At 37.7% G+C, this 18,573-nt stretch overlaps 3 protein-coding genes across 3 annotated transcripts; all 3 read left to right on the forward strand.

The window, feature by feature from the left end:
* Positions 1 to 473: 473 nt before the first annotated feature.
* On the forward strand, positions 474 to 5,393 carry LOC110794369 (protein FAR1-RELATED SEQUENCE 5-like). Its single transcript, XM_056842194.1, has 3 exons — positions 474 to 605; positions 3,375 to 5,061; positions 5,293 to 5,393. The coding sequence occupies exons 1-3, from the start codon at positions 474 to 476 to the stop codon at positions 5,391 to 5,393; spliced, it is 1,920 nt and encodes a 639-aa protein (XP_056698172.1).
* LOC130459400 (uncharacterized) lies at positions 2,398 to 11,845 on the forward strand. The gene is made up of 5 exons (XM_056826753.1): positions 2,398 to 2,987; positions 9,447 to 9,518; positions 10,088 to 10,526; positions 10,619 to 10,723; positions 10,840 to 11,845. The coding sequence occupies exons 3-5, from the start codon at positions 10,092 to 10,094 to the stop codon at positions 11,092 to 11,094; spliced, it is 795 nt and encodes a 264-aa protein (XP_056682731.1). The 5' UTR covers positions 2,398 to 2,987; positions 9,447 to 9,518; positions 10,088 to 10,091; the 3' UTR covers positions 11,095 to 11,845.
* Positions 11,846 to 16,252: 4,407 nt separating this feature from the next.
* Positions 16,253 to 18,220, forward strand: LOC130459911 (uncharacterized). Its single transcript, XM_056827535.1, has 7 exons — positions 16,253 to 16,839; positions 16,915 to 17,101; positions 17,205 to 17,300; positions 17,388 to 17,519; positions 17,620 to 17,726; positions 17,821 to 17,893; positions 17,988 to 18,220. Exons 1-7 carry the CDS (start codon positions 16,550 to 16,552, stop codon positions 18,087 to 18,089), a joined length of 987 nt encoding a protein of 328 aa, XP_056683513.1. The 5' UTR covers positions 16,253 to 16,549; the 3' UTR covers positions 18,090 to 18,220.
* Positions 18,221 to 18,573: the final 353 nt, after the last annotated feature.

The raw sequence follows: 18,573 nt of genomic DNA on the forward strand, positions 1-18,573 counted from the left end.
TTTCTCATCGTGTCTAAATGAGCAAATATTTTAAAATATCAGATTACTTAATATTCAAAAACTTTGCTCATTTTTATAGTTTACACAAATGAGCAAATACTTTTGAATATACATCCAATATTTTCATATAACTTGGCGGGAATCTTGACTCTTGATCAAAGCTCCTTATAGTTGTTATTCCAGAGTTGCCTATGTAGGATTCGAACCTACATCATTGTGCAATTGCACAAAGCTCTACTAATTGAGCTAATAGGCATTACTAATACTTGAAAAAAAACAAAAAAAGACAACTCGAAATCAGAATATCCAAGATCAGAAGAATTTTAGAGAATAAGGGCACTATACAATATCAATCCAGCAAACACATAGTGTTTTGAGTTATAAAGCTAACTATTGAGTAGAAATCTGCCCAGTTGTCGGAAAAGGCAATTATTACTTATGACAGAATGGATATACAAATAACAACATTACTTATGACGAGGATCAAAGCAGCACCTGCATCTGCACTTCTGCAGGTAAAAAGCAATTTGAACGATTATAACCCGAACCACAAGGATGCACATTGCGGAAACAACATATCAGCATTGGAAGCTGAAATTATAAAGGCAAATACCATACAAGAATTACCACCTCACACAACAGTTCATAAACTTTTAAGCAATAAGACATCCAACTTGTCGAACTACAAAAAATTGAGCTGACATAAAATTGTACATGGGCTTCAAGATGTTCATGTTTTATTGAATTTTTTCAAGGAACTTCCTCATTCACAAGTGCAGTTTTTAAATATTCAGTCTATTTGAAAACAAATATCAGATTGGATTTTTAAAGCTAGAAAAACTAGCAGCCAGATGCAAAAGAAGATGGTTTACCAACCTGTACAAAATGGATATTTCTGTGCGAACAGGGCTAATATATGGATGATGACATTGTCATCCAGGAAGCCAACAAACATGTTGAAACTAACCCCACAATACAAAGTATCAAGCAACGGTTTGAAGAATTCGTCCCGTCAATTCTTCAAACCCTCTAGAAAATGCTTTCCTTAAGTATGATATTCACAACCCTCTAGAAGGAAAGGAATAAAAGGGTCGGACAACCAAACAAAAAACCACATAAAAGACCTATATTAGAGGAAATTTTTTCCACTCAAACTCCCATCACTAAAGAATCAACATGATAATCAGCTTTGGGGTTAATGGATTGATTCAAAATATCCATTTCCAATGACAAGATTGAATAAAATACTGAAAACTATTGTAATATTTGCATAAGGAAACTCCAACTAGTCAAGATTATATGCATTATTAAAATAAATAGCCTGCTAAAACAGCTCTGCAGCCACCAGAGACCAACATCAATATGTTTAACACCTACATCATCCCATAATGTTGCAATTGAAAACACAACAGAGCTAAAATGACTAGAACCATCATAAAAATAGAGATATGTAGCCAAAATATCCACAATAAAAACTGAATCAACAAATACAAATATATTTACAATCAAATTCAAGCAAAACAAAAACAAAACGAGAAAAATAATTCCCCCAAATCAACTCAATTCGAGCAAAACACCTAGCTGATTCGAGAAAATCAAAAGAAAAACCCTAATTCGAAAGATTGAATAACATGAACTCAATTCACATAACTACTCAATCAAAGAAATCACCTGAATTCCAATAAAGAACCCAATCCCACAAAATCAAAAGAAAACCCCAAATTCGAGCAAAATCAGTCGAAAATATCAATAGAAACACGAATAAGAGAAATAAACATTAATCGAGAACCTAATTGAACACAAATCAAATTGACGAACAGAAAAATTGAAGAACACCAACAAAATAATCAGAAAAATCGAAGAACACTTAATTGAATGAAGAGAGAAAAATTAGAAAAATCAAAAAAATAAAAAACATACCTGGAGAATTGGAAAAGGATCGCAAAGAAGATAAAGAGATATGCGAGAAGAATCGAGGAAGTTGAAGATGATGAGCAATTGATTAAATTTTTTCAGCCATGGAAGAGTAGGTAGCAAGCAGAAGGGAGGGAGAATCTCGTTTTAATTTTTCTAATTTCCTGGGTTAGGTTTTTCGTTTTTTTTTAATTTTCACGCGCACTGGGCCGTCCGATCTACTTCATTCGAATGGTTTAGATTGCTTCTCATTCTTCTCATTTTAGTGATCTTCTCATTGGAGATATATATATATATATATATATATATATATATATATATATATATATATATAATCAATTTTAAGCATAAATGGGTGGAAAGAAAGTAAACAAGAAACAACACTAGGCTTCTCTTCTAGCCTTGAGGCTTCAACAATAGAATATGAGCTTAGGAGCCTTAGACTTCTACTATTGACGTTCATCTCTTTTAGTTTTCCTAAATAAAGACAATTGAAAGAGGTTTAACATTAGGGGCTCGGGCGAGAAAGTCTTTGCCTATAACTACTATACCATTTAAATGGTATAACCACAATAAAATAATACTTTCCCTTAAAGTGGGCCAAAAGATGCTGAAAAAAAAAAGGAAAAGATTGTAATAGTGGCAATTAAAATGTAGAGAGAGAAGGAAAAATTTGCAATTGCGCCAAACTGATTTCGGCAATTGTTAGGCGGCAAAAACGACGAATTTAATATACCACAAAAAAATTAAATCAATGATATTATCTTTAAGAAATCATCTTGTTCTTCATCTGTTGCAAAAAATATTTGCTCTTCCCACTCATCAATGTTTCTGGAAAATCGATTTCCTTAAATAAATCTGTGAATTATTCGGTTCACTCCTCAATTTGGATGATTTATCATCTCATCAAATTGGATAAATTTGTGGATTATGAAGTTCATTTTCTACAGTTGAAGAGATCTGGGCTTGATTTTGAGTACAGATCTCAGTGGTGTGGTGGTGTGTCGTAATCGGTGTTGATGGATAAAGACGCAACTGTGGGTGGCAGGAGGAGAAGATTACAATTGGAACAGGTAAAGATCCAGACTTTTTTCCCAATTATTTTCAGTTTAACTCCTTGAAAAATGATGATTCATGTTTTTAATTATTAACATGATGCAAATTTGGTATTTATTTGTTACATACCATTTTTGGTGGTATGTTATGATATATGTACCAAATTTACGACCCCACATAAATTCTGGTATTTTATTTATATCAAATGTGAAATGAACAAAATTTGGTATTACGGTACGCAGTTAGGTTTAGTTGCAGTAATTAATGTTAAATTAATATATCAAAGTTGTAACCTTAATGTTTGGATTATATAACATCGATTAATCATATAAAATGAACAGAATTATATGTTGTTAAGTATAAGATTATATGTAAAATTAAGAGAATTATATGTTGTATTATAGGAGGTTGATAATGAATTGGATGAAGAAGTGGTGGGTGAACAATGTGATTTATTTAGTGAAGAAGGTGGTGATGAATATGGTGTTGTATTAGGCGTTGATTTAAGTGATGTAGATGAAGACGTATATAAAGGTGTGAATGAGGAACCGTTTCATAACGATTTTGGTAGTGATTACGGAACGGAAGATGATGATTATGATGAGGAACTTGATACCGGAGATGATTTGGACGAGGAAGTTTTCATCGGTAATGATGATGACCTTAATGATAGTAATGATGAAGATGTTGGTGAAGATGTTGGTGAAGATATGGATGATGTGGTTATTGGTGAAGATGTTTGTGTGGATATGGATGAAGATGTGGTTATTGGAGAAGATGCACTTGGCAACGATGACAATCCATCTGCAGGGGAGGGTGTAGGTAGTGGATTGGATGGAAACAATTATGGAGTGTATATGACCCCTACAAGGATGAAACAAGGTCCTGCTCTAGCCACCCCTGTTATTGGAATGTCCTTTTCTAATTGGGAAGCTTTGAATAACTACTACCGTTCGTATGGAGAACAACAAGGGTTTGGCGTAGTCTGTGTAGGTGGAAAAACTTGGCCTAAAGAGAAAAGAGAGGAAAATGGAAAATCTAATTCCCTAAAGAGCTATGTGTGGAGATGTGAGTGTTATGGTAGAACCAACTACAGGCGTTTGGTGAATGGGAAAAAAGTAACTCTAATTGAGGATCCACTTGTTAAGAAGAAGTCGAAAGAGTGTAATTGCCCTGTTATGTTGTATGGTGCTCGTGACATGAATAATAGTTGGGTGGTGAAGAATGTGGTAAATGAGCACTTGAACCATAATCCGACGCCTAGGAAGTCTTCACATATACCGATGTTCAGGCAGAAAAAATTAACAGGTACAATTATACATGGTATTGTAAACGATCATGATTCTGGGGCTCCTGTTGCACAGATTTACAACAACCTAGCTGGTAGACGTAATGGTGTGGAGAATATAGGTTTTACCAAGAAAGATATTCATAATCTTCTGAATAGGAGGATGCGATTGATGCTTAGAGATGGAGATGCCGCAGCCATGATAAACTACTTAGATAAAATGACCAAGGATAACCAAAAAATTTTCCATCTTCACCGTTTAGATAAAACAGGGAAGTTGCAGGACGTCATGTGGGTTGATGCTCGAAGTAGGGCGGCGTATGAGTATTTTGGGGATGTGGTTTGCTTTGACTCGACGTACTTGACGAATAAGTATGAGTTACCGTTTTCGAACTTTGTTGGGGTAAATCACCATGGGCAGACCATATTGTTAGGATGTGCATTAGTGTCCCATGAAGATGCAGAGACATTTGTGTGGCTGTTTCGGTCGTGGTTGTCTTGTATGGGTGGAAAAGCTCCGGCAGCAATGATGACTGACCAAGATGCTGCAATGAGGAAGGCGATTCGAATAGCAATGCCAATGCCACAAACCCGACATCGCTGGTGCATGTGGCACATTATGCAGAAGTTTAGCCGGAAACTTGGATCGTTGACTGAATACCCTCAAATTAAAGTCGCCTTACAGAACGTGATATACAATAGTTTAACTCCTGAAGAGTTTGAGGAGGACTGGGTTGCTGTCATAAAAACATTTGAACTGGACACAAAGAAGGAGACAAAGGAAAGCTATAAGTGGCTAGAAGGTATGTTTGTCTTTCATAAGTTTCCACACTGTGAATGTCATGCATCCTTATCTCTATAATAGTTGTACCAAACCACAATATGTGACTTCTATGAGTGTGTAATAAATGACTGTATACGTATTTTTTAGTACCTATATGTGTGTGTGTTTCTCCATGAATTGTTGAAGTTGGTACTTCAAACATCGGAACAGGCTATGATGTCCATATTCATCTTTCTCAAACATATTGCAGGTTTGTACAACCAGAGAGAAATGTGGATTCCGGCTTATGTTAAACATATATTTTGGGCAGGTATGCAGATGACCCAAAGGCCGGGTGGAAAGCATCAATAGTTTTTTCGACGGATACATGAAGAAGAACACGAGGTTGTATCAGTTTGCTCCTAGATATTGTAAGGAAATGGAAAGTAGGGCGAATGATGAAAGAGCTGCGGATGTGAACTGTAGTCGTTTCACAAGACCGTTAGTGGGGGAGTTTGCCGTGGAAAGGAAATTTCAGAAAATATACACAGATGCCAAATTTGTTGAAGTTCAGCTCCAGTGCACCCGCGTTTGTTATGTTTCCCCCATTTGTTCCAAAGTGTTATCTGATTGGGAGGTGGAGCACACATTATCAGACAAAGTCTGGGTTTGGTCCAATTTTCTCAGGAAGGAAATATCCTTGTCTGGCCGAAAGCGTACATATGTTGTAGTGTTCAACAAAGAAACTTTAGTTGCGAAATGTGATTGCAAACATTTCGAGTGCCATGGCATTGTGTGCAGGCATATAATAAAGGTATTGGACGTGGAGAATGTGGAAACAGTACCTGCCGCCTATATTGTGGATCGTTGGAGGAAAGATATCCAACGTAAACACACCCTTGTGAAGGTTGCATATCATGATCCCGAGAAAACGGAGGAAGTAATGCGGTACGACAAAATTATGAATGCCGTAGAACCTGTTGCGCTGCGTGGTTCCCTGACAGAGCAAAAATTGGACATTGTTATTGAGATGATTCAAAATATTGTGCTACGTTTGGACGAGAGCGATGTACTTACAACAGTTGTGGGCGATAACGAAGGGGATGGACTTGCTTCCGTTGGCCACAGAAAGAGTAGTGATGGACCTGCAACTCCTGGGTCGGTTAACAAACCCCCCAACAGTTTTTGTGAAGGTACCACCACTCTTTCCCCACCTGAGGTCCATCATGAGGTCGTTAAGGATCCTATTCCTCGTGGTGGTGTAAAGGCTCACAGAACTCCTGAAAAACGTTTCATTGCTCCTGGTGAGAATACTAAGCAGCCGGCTAGAAAGCAAGTTAGGAAAAACAAGGATGTGGTTATTGAAGAAGTTCCTGTACCAAGTCAACCGAATACTAATGCTCAAAATAATTTAGGTCATGCACAGAACAACTACCCTCCAGGATGGTCTTACGAATATGTGAGTAATCTGTGCTTAATTTGTGTACTTATATTGACTGAAATGTAATTGCTAATTTATGATCCTGATGTGGTTTTTAGCATATGCCGCCTGGGTATAACACTGTCCCTGTGGTTGGAGGTGAATTGCAACATGTTGGAGTGAACAACGGTGTTGATTCTGTGGGGAATGTAGTGTATTCTCAACAGAACTACATGAACGCGCCACCCCGTCAAAACTTTCAGGTAAACTTTCGTGAAATCTGACTTTACCTATCTGTTGCTAAATGAAACTTGAGACTTGACTTCCTGAACTATTCCAGCCTATTTGTAGACGTGTTGGTGGCGTTGCTACAAATTTGTTTCCAGTGGGACAGACACAAATTTACATGTCTGTGGGGGGGGGGGGGGATTCGTATGTCTCAAGAGGACGTAATACTTTCTCGAGATCCCTGCACCCTAATGTCAATGTCACAAAACTTGAGCGGAGTACAAATGTCCCAATTGTCCCAAAGCATAGGTGGAGTCCAAATGTCGCAAAGCCAAAGCGGCCTTCCATTATCTCAATTGCCGCAAAACCTAAATGGGTTGCAAATGTCGCATAATGCAGGGTCTCTAAGGTATTTTACTACCAATGTCGCTGGGCCGTTTCAAGGGACTGGAAATCAGTGCATGCAGGGCCTCAACAATCCCTCGAACTATTAAATGAATGGAAACCAGACATTACAAGCACACGCTGACCGGCCAAATTATGAACGGCCAGGTAATCACATGTTTCAACCAACTCAGTGCTTTGTAGGAAAGGGTAGCAATCAGGTATTTCAAGACAATGGTAATCAATCATTTCAAGTCAGCCGCAAACCAATGTTCACCAAAGACCTCCTTGGTTGCCATGACTTGTCAAAAAATTAATAAGGGTATTACATTTCTCATTATAGTGTAGCTGTAGTAGTTACTACATACATGTTTTTAATAAACACTGTAACATTGTATAACAATTTGGCCAAAACATTTGTTACTTATTTCAGTCTCTCTCCATCACACTTATGGTTGTGTTTAATTTTTTTTGTCTTAATTTTGAGGGGGGGAAAATTGTGGGACTGTATGTGTACCAATATAGATATTGGTACTATTTATGTACCATACTTTAGATATGTAATAAACAAGTTTACATATGATACTAAATTTGAAATTTAGTATACCAGAAATACGTTTAAACGAAGGTTGGTACTTCATTTGTACCATTCATTTAAAAATATTAACATTATATTAAATTAGTCCCATGATGCAAATTTGGTATTTGTTATATACCATTTTTGGTGGTATGGTATGATATATGTACCAAATTCACGACCTCACATAAATTCTGGTATTTTAGTTATACCAAACGTGAAATGAACAAAATTTTGTATTAAAATAGTACCATATTAAAAAAAATGAAAATTTGGTACGTATTGTGTACCATATCATCATTTGACGAAGAATTATACCACATGCATGGGCTGTATTTGTATAACTAGGGTACCAATTTTTAAGAATTCCCTACCTAGTGTCCAGTAATATATACATCACATAGGGTAGGGGATAATTTAGAATTATAAGTCCATACTTAATTTAGAATAGATTCAGTGGTTGTATTAAATCTATGCCCTATTTGAAATGGTATTAAATCTATGCCCTTAATTTAGAATAGATTCATTGGTTGAACTACTATTTGAAAAAATACGCATGTGTAGGTATTTGATTCATTGGTTGAACTACTATTTGAAAAAACCCGAATATCATACCCTACACCCTAATATCATACATTATAACCGATATGAACAAATCAATCTATATTGATCCTGGCTATCGAATCTAAACCGGATCGCTTATGAATGAAAATCGATTATTTTTAGATGAAAACCGACATGTATAAATGAAACCCGAGATCCGAAATGACATCCGAAATGATGTTATTCTATTTCAATAAAACAAACATACACTCCCTCTGTCCCGGAATACTCGCAACGTTTTGATTGGACACGCTCGCCATTGCATAACTTTGACTATTACTCCCTCCGTCCCGGAATACTTGAAACGCTTTCCTTATCGGGCCGTCCCGGATTATTTGAAACGCTTCTAAAAATGGAAACTATACATAATATTTTATTATTTGCTCACCTTACCTAAGGGCCCACCGACAACCCTAAACCCAAATAAACGTTAAAAAATTCATGACTCCCCACCACATCCCACTATCTATATTAAAAAAAAATACCCCACTACTAACTACCTTTCAATTAAAAAAGAAGTCAATTATAATGAATTAAACTCCCTGCCGGTCAAACGGTTTCAAGTATTCCAAGACGGAGGGAGGCCCTAAACCCTAATTTTATATTATAAAAACTTATAAAAAATCCTAAACCCTAAACCCTAAACCCTAAATTACATGGCTAGTGGGTCTTATTTTAATTGAGTAACCCTAAACCCTAAACCCTAAACCCCTAGCCATTAACCCTTAACCCTTATCCCTTGACCATTGACCCTTAACCCTAAACCTTTAAACCTTAACACTTAGTAGTTTCGAAGCATTAGTGAACATCTTTTGTATTATTCTTTATGTCCTTTTTGTTATTGGTACCTAGCGTTTTATAATTTAGTTACATACTACCGTCTTTTGGTACTTAAATTTATTTAAATATGATAGATACTAGCGAAATTGGTACGTATAATTTTACAAATATGTCAAGTTCGTACTTTGTGATTTAAAATAGATTCAACCATTGGGGGCTTAAAATTGTCCTTGTAATATCATTTTATTTATTGGCGGGAGAATTGACTGACACTTAAATTTCAAAAAATGTATTTTTCATAACAATGACACATGTCGATTCCACAATAGAGATAACTTTATATTAAACCAATAATTTTTATTTTAAATAAATGTATTAAGGGAAAATCCTTTCTCTCTCCTGTCATTTATACTGGTGTATTTTCTCTCTCCAGAAGTTTCGCTGTTCTTCGACTTCCCCACTCCGACTTGCCTTGTCGACGGCGTTCACGAAATCCAACACCCAGGTAACTAAGTCGAAATTTTATTTACAGTTTTCGTATTACAATTTCAAACACTACTTGTTTCCAATTCGATTGTTCCCAATTTAAAATTAGGGTTCCCTAAATTGAATTAACAAACCCTTTTTGAGGTATGTATGATTTTTTTCGTTGGTTGTAGGGTGATTTGACAGGAGTATAACGTAAGTGTAGTGAAGTCAAGTTTATGAAAATACCCAATTCAAAAATTGTCGTTTTTAAATTAGGGTTCTTAAATTAGGGTTCTTACAACTGGATTAAGGATTGGTATTTTTGCCGTTACTTGTTGGGGAATTGACATGAGTATTTAGTACTGTAGTCAAATTGATTAATGTATGGTATTTTTTTGTGAGAGTTTTTGGTGATTTGAGATGACTATGAAGTAATTGTAGTTAACTAAATTAAGACCCGAATCAAACTTTCTCGGGTGGGGCTGGTAAAAAATAATGAACCAAACCATTTTGCGTAATGTTGGGTTTATTTCTGTGTTTGTTGCTGGTGATTTGACATGAGTATAAGTATATGATTTTGTGTCTCCCACTTAAATATTTTCACAGTGTCATGAGGAAGGGACTAGTTCATAGTCATACGAAGAGAAAAGTGGGGAATAATGTCATTGAATATGAGGGAACTTCAAAGACCAAATACAAAAAACACAAATCTTTCGAGGACTTTGGGGATGATGATCTGTGTAAATACTTCACCAGTGACTTGAGTGTACTTAAACCTAATCATAATCCGCCAACGAAAAAGAGTAGGGCGGTTGTAGAAGAAGATTCGTACGAAGACGAAAGTCAGGGTGAGGGTGATGAGGACTATGAAGCTGAGGAGACTAACTATGATGAAGTTGAGAATTCAGATGAGGAGTACGATGAAGTGCCAGAGCGAGAACCACATCCAATTAAGAGGGGATACAAACAAGTAGTTTCTCGGAAAATATTACCCCAACAAGGTGTAAAAAGGAGACGACTACCTACCCCAAAGCCACGGCCACAGGTAAAGCAATGCAGTAGGAGTGAGTCATTGTAATTGGTTCCCCTGATGATTGACAAAAACTAATTCTTAATATATTTCTTATTGCTATTCAGGAGCAGCAATATGTTGTGAGAAGAACCAAAGGTCTCTCAACCGGGGAACAAGTTAGGAGGGGAGAGTTATGTGTTGCGACGCAACTACAAAAATGTCGCAACAAGGTTAGTCAGTAAAGTGTATCTACATCATAAAACTGTATTCATTAAAACTCAGGGTCCCATTATTCATTTATAGTTGTGTATGTTTGCCTATGACCATACGCTCTTCATGTTTACAGCAACCAGCGGTCATTTGCCGTGTTGATGCATTTTCGAAGTTGATCAAAAGGTTTGATGCTTCTAGAATTGAAGTTGTTAAACATATGGGTTTTGGTGGGATGCTAAAGTTGAAGTTGACCCAACTCTCGCGACAGTTCTGCTATTGGTTAATGACTAGGGTGGATGGAGTTGCCCATACCTTGGTTGCAGGTGATGGCAGAGTCTTACCGTTGTCCCCAACACAATGGAAATGCGTATTTGATCTCCCAATGTGAGGTAAGACGGTTCCCTACGAAGAGAATGATAATCAGGCGTTGGTTGTTAAGGCTGGGAAGGTGTCTCGGAAATTTACAATTGTAAATGGAGAGGGAAAGGAAATGGTTTCGTTGCGTTCAGTCATGGATGCGGTAGTCGTAGAGGATGAAGATGGCAACGTCATCGAGCTAGAAACCGAGTCGTCCCGTAGCGAATTCCGTACTGCTTTCTTGATGGCGCTTTTGGGTCTGGTCATATGTCCTTCGACTGATGGATCGTATATGTCTAAGCCCTTGATGCAAGCATGTACCGTGGCAGACAGATCAATTGAATACGATTGGTGTACGTTAGCCCATGAGTGGCTTATGACTAAGTCTTGTGAGTTTACTGAGAAGTTTGATAAAGCAGGGTTTGTGGCGGGATGTGGTGGTTGTACTCTGTTCCTTTTGGTAGTTTTCCAAACATTTTCCCCCATAGTGAATGTGTATTTTCGTTTTTTAACTACATTTAAATAAATTATTAACATTGCATTTGGTCAACAGATATTCTACTTAGATCATTTGAACAGGCCTCCTCTGTCGTGGAACGAGTTTCCAAGGATAGGAGTTTGGACAACTGAGCATGTCTTCCTGGCTAGGGGTTTGGACAAGAAGGAAAATGACGAATACGGAAAGCTTTCAGTAAGTTGATCCTTTTACAATGAATCACAAAATTTAAATCATGTGTAGCAAACTTATTCTGGTTATTATTTTTGGAAATGTTTAATGTTTAATGTCGCAGTCACTGGACATTGCTTATGGGGAACCACATCCCCGAATCGCCAGAGACAAAATTACACCCATCTCGTTGGAAGATGAGGATTGCGAGGACACAAGGCTAGTTAATAATGTATATAATTCATCTTCACATTTATTTTTTTACATTTTAACAATCGTTCGAGTCTACACACTAAAAGTTGGTCATGGTACAGATTATGAAGTTGATCACACCTTACCTAGAGAGGCTGGAGGAGAAGATTGATAAGTTGCAAACGGCACATGACAGCACAAGACCGTTTGGGCACTAGTAGAAAAAACCCTTATTGCAGCGGGCTTTTAGACCCCTGTTGCAGCGTACATCGTATGCTGCAACTAGGGGGCCTGCAACAAGTCTGAACTTGTTGCAGCGTACAATGTTCGCTGCGAAAAGTACCTTTTTGCAGCGTACATATGCATGTACGCTGCAACAAGTGTAAAAAATTTGGCAAAAATCTTGGCTTGTTGCAGCGTACAAATTTGTGTACGCTGCAAAAGACCCGACCTGTTGCAGGGTACATCTATTTGTACGCTGCAACAAGTCTGAAATTTTGCCAAATTTTACACCCTTGTTGCAGCGTACACATATATATGTACGCTGCAACAAAGCACTTTTGGGTGGAAAATTTTAATTTTGTTTAGGGATACCTAGAGTGCCTTGCACCAAATATAGAAACATGTCACAACAATAATAGAATATCGAAACCTGTATAACAAATACAAAAACAATAACTGTAGTTTTGTATATATCCCAAAACCAAAGTGCACGTACCATATACATTTAAATATATGTACGTTCCAATTTCAAGGAACGCATACATTTTAATATACGAAGTAAAAGATTGTTCTATAACATCTAAACCTACTCAATCAAGCGCGCTCAGGCCAATAATAAATACTTGCTCGTAAAAAACTTAGCCCATTGCTCACGAACCACATCAATTTCCTCACTAGCATAAGGCGCATTCCTCGGAGTATAGACCTTTACAAAAGATAAAATTTGATGGGAGCATTAGATTAAATTCAATTAAATGTCACATTTTAAAATTCAAGCAACTAATGACAATGTACTAATAGTCTCGAATACGAATCAAGAGTAAGGAAAATTAATTAATTACCTCATCTAGCCGGTCTTCGTAGTCATGGTGTAACGTGACTATCTCTAGCCGGCCTTAAACTGTACGCATACAATCTCTATGCATTCGAGTATATAAGAGGTGAACTCTACATGTATACAATTCGCTTGAAGGCCATCCATCCATCACAGTTCTGCTAGTTTAGAAATACCATTTGAACCCTTTAATTGGTCTAAAAGTGAAGAAATTCCTACCTATTCTACCATATTTCCAACATAAGTTCATACTCAGAGGACAAATGGCTAGCTAATACACAATGGGAATGCACCAATATCTCATACAGAACAGAACAAAAAAGCAACCAACCAAATATGGACCATATTCGATTCCCTTGACTCGACTAGAAAAGTTCAGGGAGCATAAAGTCTCCCCTAAGTCTGCAGCGCTAAGACTAATCTGGATAAATAAGAATGAGAAATCATAGGGTGTGAAAACAAAAGAAATTGATGGACACCAGAAGCCAATTAATCAAACAAGAAAGGGGTATCACCTGCACTCCACATCTCAATAGCAGCTTTCTCATCAACGTTTCCTAGAGGAGGAATATTAGATAAGATGAAGTGGATCTTCTTTATCGAGCACTCTAAGCTGTTACAGAGAAAATGGTAAAAAAAGATCAGAAAACTAACATATCTAACTTATGAATAAAGCATGTAGTCAACCTCGTCACAGGCTCACAAAGCAAGCTATAAGTAGGTTTGCATAACTGGTTTCAAAGCCTTGGATTTCAATACCAGTTTTGATTTACTTTTTCCGGCAATAATTATCTGGATTAACACAGATAATTATATAGTTCCTGTAATCAATAACTGGCCCAATATAAATTATTGGCTCAAAAAATGAAAAGACGGCAAATATGCACCCTCCACCCCAACTATAAAGGCAGATGATGTTATTGCAAGATCAAAAAGAGACAGTACACAGGTTAAAAAGAATATTACAACAGTACAACTATAAACTCGGGAGACACTTCTATTTCAGAGACAAGTGTAGATGAAGATTAAAGGAAGGATGACATGGGACCAACCAAATCCATCCCTAAGCTCATCAACTGGAAAGGGAGTTAGGGCACCAAAAGCCTGCACTATGACTATGCAACAAGTGAGATAATTTGAAAAGGGTTAAAATATTAAGCAAGTGAGATAAAAGAATGTAATCCATACATGTATATCTCAACTAGGTCATCTACATGGCATAGGTAGAAGTGTAGAAAAAAGGTCTAAGACTAGAAAAGTTTGACTTTCTCACTGAGTGCTGCCAAGTGCGTGACAACCACTCATGTCACATGCTGACTTAATCAGGTATCTAGCAGTCTGGCACAAATAGAAGGGGGAGAAAAAGTAAAGGAATTCTTCCGCAACTGCAAACACGTCTCTAACAGGATTTGGCATAGAAATTGACCCCATAATATTAGACTTTTGAGGAACAACAACAGCTGATTGGGTGTTCTCTGTATCACTTGAGGCTGGTGAATTTGCATCAGAATTAGACTCTAAAGCTAGGAATTCTTCGTCGTCATTACTGTTGTTTTCACTAGCCAATGACGTGCAGGATACAAAATCTTCCTCCCTAATTTCCTGACCAGTGATATCATTAGAAACACCAGAACTATGACTACAGATCAACACCCTCAATGATTCAGGCTCTTCTTCATCATTCTTAACAGAAAATGATTCTACAGATTCACTAACTTTCACAGGAAGATCATTGCAATCAACAACCTTATTCCCAGCAGTTGATCTGTGCACAAAGAGTGTGTTTGTTTCAGGCTTATCGGGTGATAAGCTATAAGACTTTGCTTTCAGCACAAGCCCAACAAGTTGCAGAGGTGAACTAATAGCCTTTTCCTCACTAACAGATTGCCAATCATTATTGGTATACTAACTCCTTTCTGAATCTCCTCTACAAACTCCATCAATCACATACCAATTAATACGAATTTGACTCATTACCCACTTCTGTATAAACTCATGAGTGTTGATCACAAGGAAACTGGTGCCTAATCAAGTCCTTAAATCACTCAACAACCAAGGCAAGGTCACAGCTCAAACAACCAATTATGAGCTTATCAAAATCACCTCTTGTTCTCCCCCTTCTCTACTTCCCAGGAAAGGTTACAGCTCAAACAACCAATTATGAGCTTCAAATCTTCAATTCCCAGATAAATAACCAGCAACAAAGACCAAAACAAGAATCTGATCAATTGAATATCAAGAAATAGGCATCTATTTCTACTTCAATCTTGTCTATTTATACTGAAAATCCCTAATTCTAGTTAATAAAACAAAGAAAACTCTAAAAGCTAGTCAATCTAAACACTGTTTCTTTACAACTAACCTTCATCAACCAAATCAATCCCAGGAAAACAAAAAAAAAATTGCTTAAATCATTAACTTTGTGAATTTTGCGAGAAGCCCAACAAGAAATTTAATATTTTTTCATTAATCCAAAATATCAACAACGAGAAGGGGCAAAAAAGCAAAGGGTCATGGAAATAACAAGCAAAAAAACAAATATAATCACAAGAATGTATTTTTCCTAAATTATAAAACTCCACTGTATGTTACCCAGATCTGAGTCAATCTGTGTGCACCCTTCAATCTTCTGTACTTTTCAACTTACCCAAATCACAAAATTAATTTACCCCAGAAACAACAAAAAAAGGAGCAAGAAGATGAAGTGACAAAGTTGCTTACCGCCGTCACTCACGCCGCTACGGTGGAGTGGTGCTCTGCCGCCGATACGAAAATACATAACTCCCAAATCCCCAAGGAACCACTGGTGAGGAGGCGAGGAGGCGAGGAAATATACCCTTGCTGGAGTACCACCGGCGACGGGCGAGACCCAGTGGCGACGGAGACTCGCGAGAACCACCGGCGACGGGTGAGACGCAAGGAACGCTGAGGGAAGAATAAAGGGGGTACTGAGCGCGAGATTTAATTTCGAAATCGGCGTTGAGGTTTGAGATGAAATGTTTGGTGTGAATTAACGTTGCGGCGAAAAAAATTAGAACATGCTATTGCAGGGGCTTAACCATGTACGCTGCAAAATAAAAGGGTTATTGCTGCGGGCTTTTATTATGTACGCTGCAAAAAGCTCTTTTGTAGGGGACAATTAATTTGTACGCTGCAACAACCCTTTAAAGAGTTTGACCCGCGTTGACCTACTGGTTGTTGAAGCGTATTAATACATGTACGCTGCAATAAGGGGGCTGCAACAGGGCTTTTTTCTACTAGTGGGGTTTTCCATACATGACCAGTACCATATCCATTCTCCAGCTCAACAATTTGCTGATAATAACCAAGAACTTGATCTTGGTTTGAATCAACCATTGACGTCTTATGAGCAAATAGGAAGTCCAAGGATGATCAATCCAACCTCGCAAAGAACCCATATACAGCAACAAGAGTACAACAAGACGATGGCCGCTGTCGACGATTTATTGCGCATGGACAATCAGCATCAAGTGTCAGTTACTGATGTCATTGGCAACATTGCGAATGAATCTCTTCAATCCGTATTAGCACAAGGTAACGAAGAGTGTCATGGCATTAATGAGAAGTCAGGACGAGTCAGTGACTAGTAAGGAGTTGAACCAGGATGCGCAGGACAATCCTGAGGAGTTGAACCAGGATGCGCAGGACAATCCTGAGGAGTTGAATGAGGCCGCTGCTGGAGGAGGACCAAGGAGGAGGAGTTTACACCGAACTCATGTTCCATCTTCAGCAGTATTTTCGGGAGATTTCGTGTCTGGTACAAACCAAAGGGTCTCAGGTCCGGTGAATGACATAACTGCGTTTGTTAAGAGATGGAAAGATTTGAGAGACGAGGCTAAGTAAGTTAATCAACTTATAAGAATATGATCCCATTTAATACCTTAACTAAACCAGTTTTGCGTCTTGTTTTGCAGTCCAGGACAAGTCATGATTACCTGCGATGGCAGGAGTGCAACCCAAAGAGACTGCTATGGGGTCCTGCATACAAGAGCGAGGGTCAGTGCTGATTATGTAAGGATGGCTGCGGAGATGTATATGAAAAAGTGGGCATTGGATTACGAAGGCAAGAGTCGGAGAATTATGCTTGACCTAACTTTTGCGGTAATTACGCCTTGAATTTTAATTATTTTAATCACATTTTTAAGTATTAGGTGTTTAACTGACACACCAGAATATATTTATTTCACATCATTTTATATTACAGATGAGGGTAATTACGAATAAGGATCCTTTCGAACATCTCGCAAAGAAGCACGACCAACCGCTTCGGGACATAACCACCGCATCCCAGATTTGTGTGGTATTTTTCCTACTTTTAACATTCTCCTTTCACATGTTCTCCGATATGCAAATAACTATTAATTCATTGGTAATATGATGGAAACAGATTTTTGTTCCTGTGTTGGACGATGACCATTGGTGGTGTGCTGCATTTGAGTTGAAGGAGAAGACCATATGGTTCATGGATACTATGTACCCCAACCCCGAGGAGAAGCATAAGTCCATTCTGAAAAATATGGTATGTTTTGCTTTCCAAATGTTTTTACGCCGAATGTCATCTACAAACTACAATTTCTGGGATTGATGTTCAGATTAAGTATGAATGCTTTACATCACAGATCCCGGTCGTCGACACAATGTTAAATGTCCATGACCCCCAGTGGGAACTAGGCACAATGGGTAGTTGGGGAAGACAACTAGTGGAGCTTATGAATAACACCGACAAGTATGTGAACTGAACCAGTGGACCGATGATTCAATCTATGTGTCAATTCAATTTTATTTCCCTGTTTAATCACAACCAACTGGGTTTTTTGCAGTCATAGCTGCGGCGTACTAATGTTGGGATGGATAAAGTCATCGGCCGCTCGTATCGTATCAAAATATGGAATGGTACGAGACTGTGATATTAGCCCTCAAATTACATTGTCCTAAGTTGCTAGCCTATAAACTACTGCTTCTAATTACCCTTCATTCATCGTTGTAGGAAAATATTGTTATGGCTCGAAAAGCGCTACTGATGGACGACTTTCTCTCGAAATTTAATGAAGCAAAGGATGAAGCATTGTCAGCAATCACCTGTACTTGAAAGGCATCTGATTCGTAGTAGTATTATGTAATTGTTGGAAACTGTTATATTAGCCGGATTAAAGATTTTAGTCGGATACCTTGGGTGGTAATGTTTACTGCTTTTGGATAATTAACTTATTTTGGGATTAGTTTAGTGCTTTATGGATAATTTAGGTCTATTTTGTGAGATTTAATGGGTTCAAATTAATTTGGATAATTTGTTGGATGATTTAGGTCTACTTTTCCTAACTTTATGGATAAGTTGACCGTAATGTAAGTTAACAATACAAAGTTATACCAAAGTAGTGGAAGTTCTGCCTACATGAAAATGTGCCATATGAAATGTACCAAATTCGAAGTCAAATTCGAAGTTCAGGCCATATGAAATGTACCAAATGAGAAGTTGTGGCCACATGAACTGTACAAAATTTGACCACAAGTCCAGATATTCTGGCTACGTGTAATATACCAAAAGCTCTAAGATCTGGCAACATGAAACGTAC

The sequence above is a fragment of the Spinacia oleracea genome, chromosome 4 (genome assembly GCF_020520425.1).
Source record: "Spinacia oleracea cultivar Varoflay chromosome 4, BTI_SOV_V1, whole genome shotgun sequence".
NCBI classification, from domain to species: domain Eukaryota; kingdom Viridiplantae; phylum Streptophyta; class Magnoliopsida; order Caryophyllales; family Amaranthaceae; genus Spinacia; species Spinacia oleracea.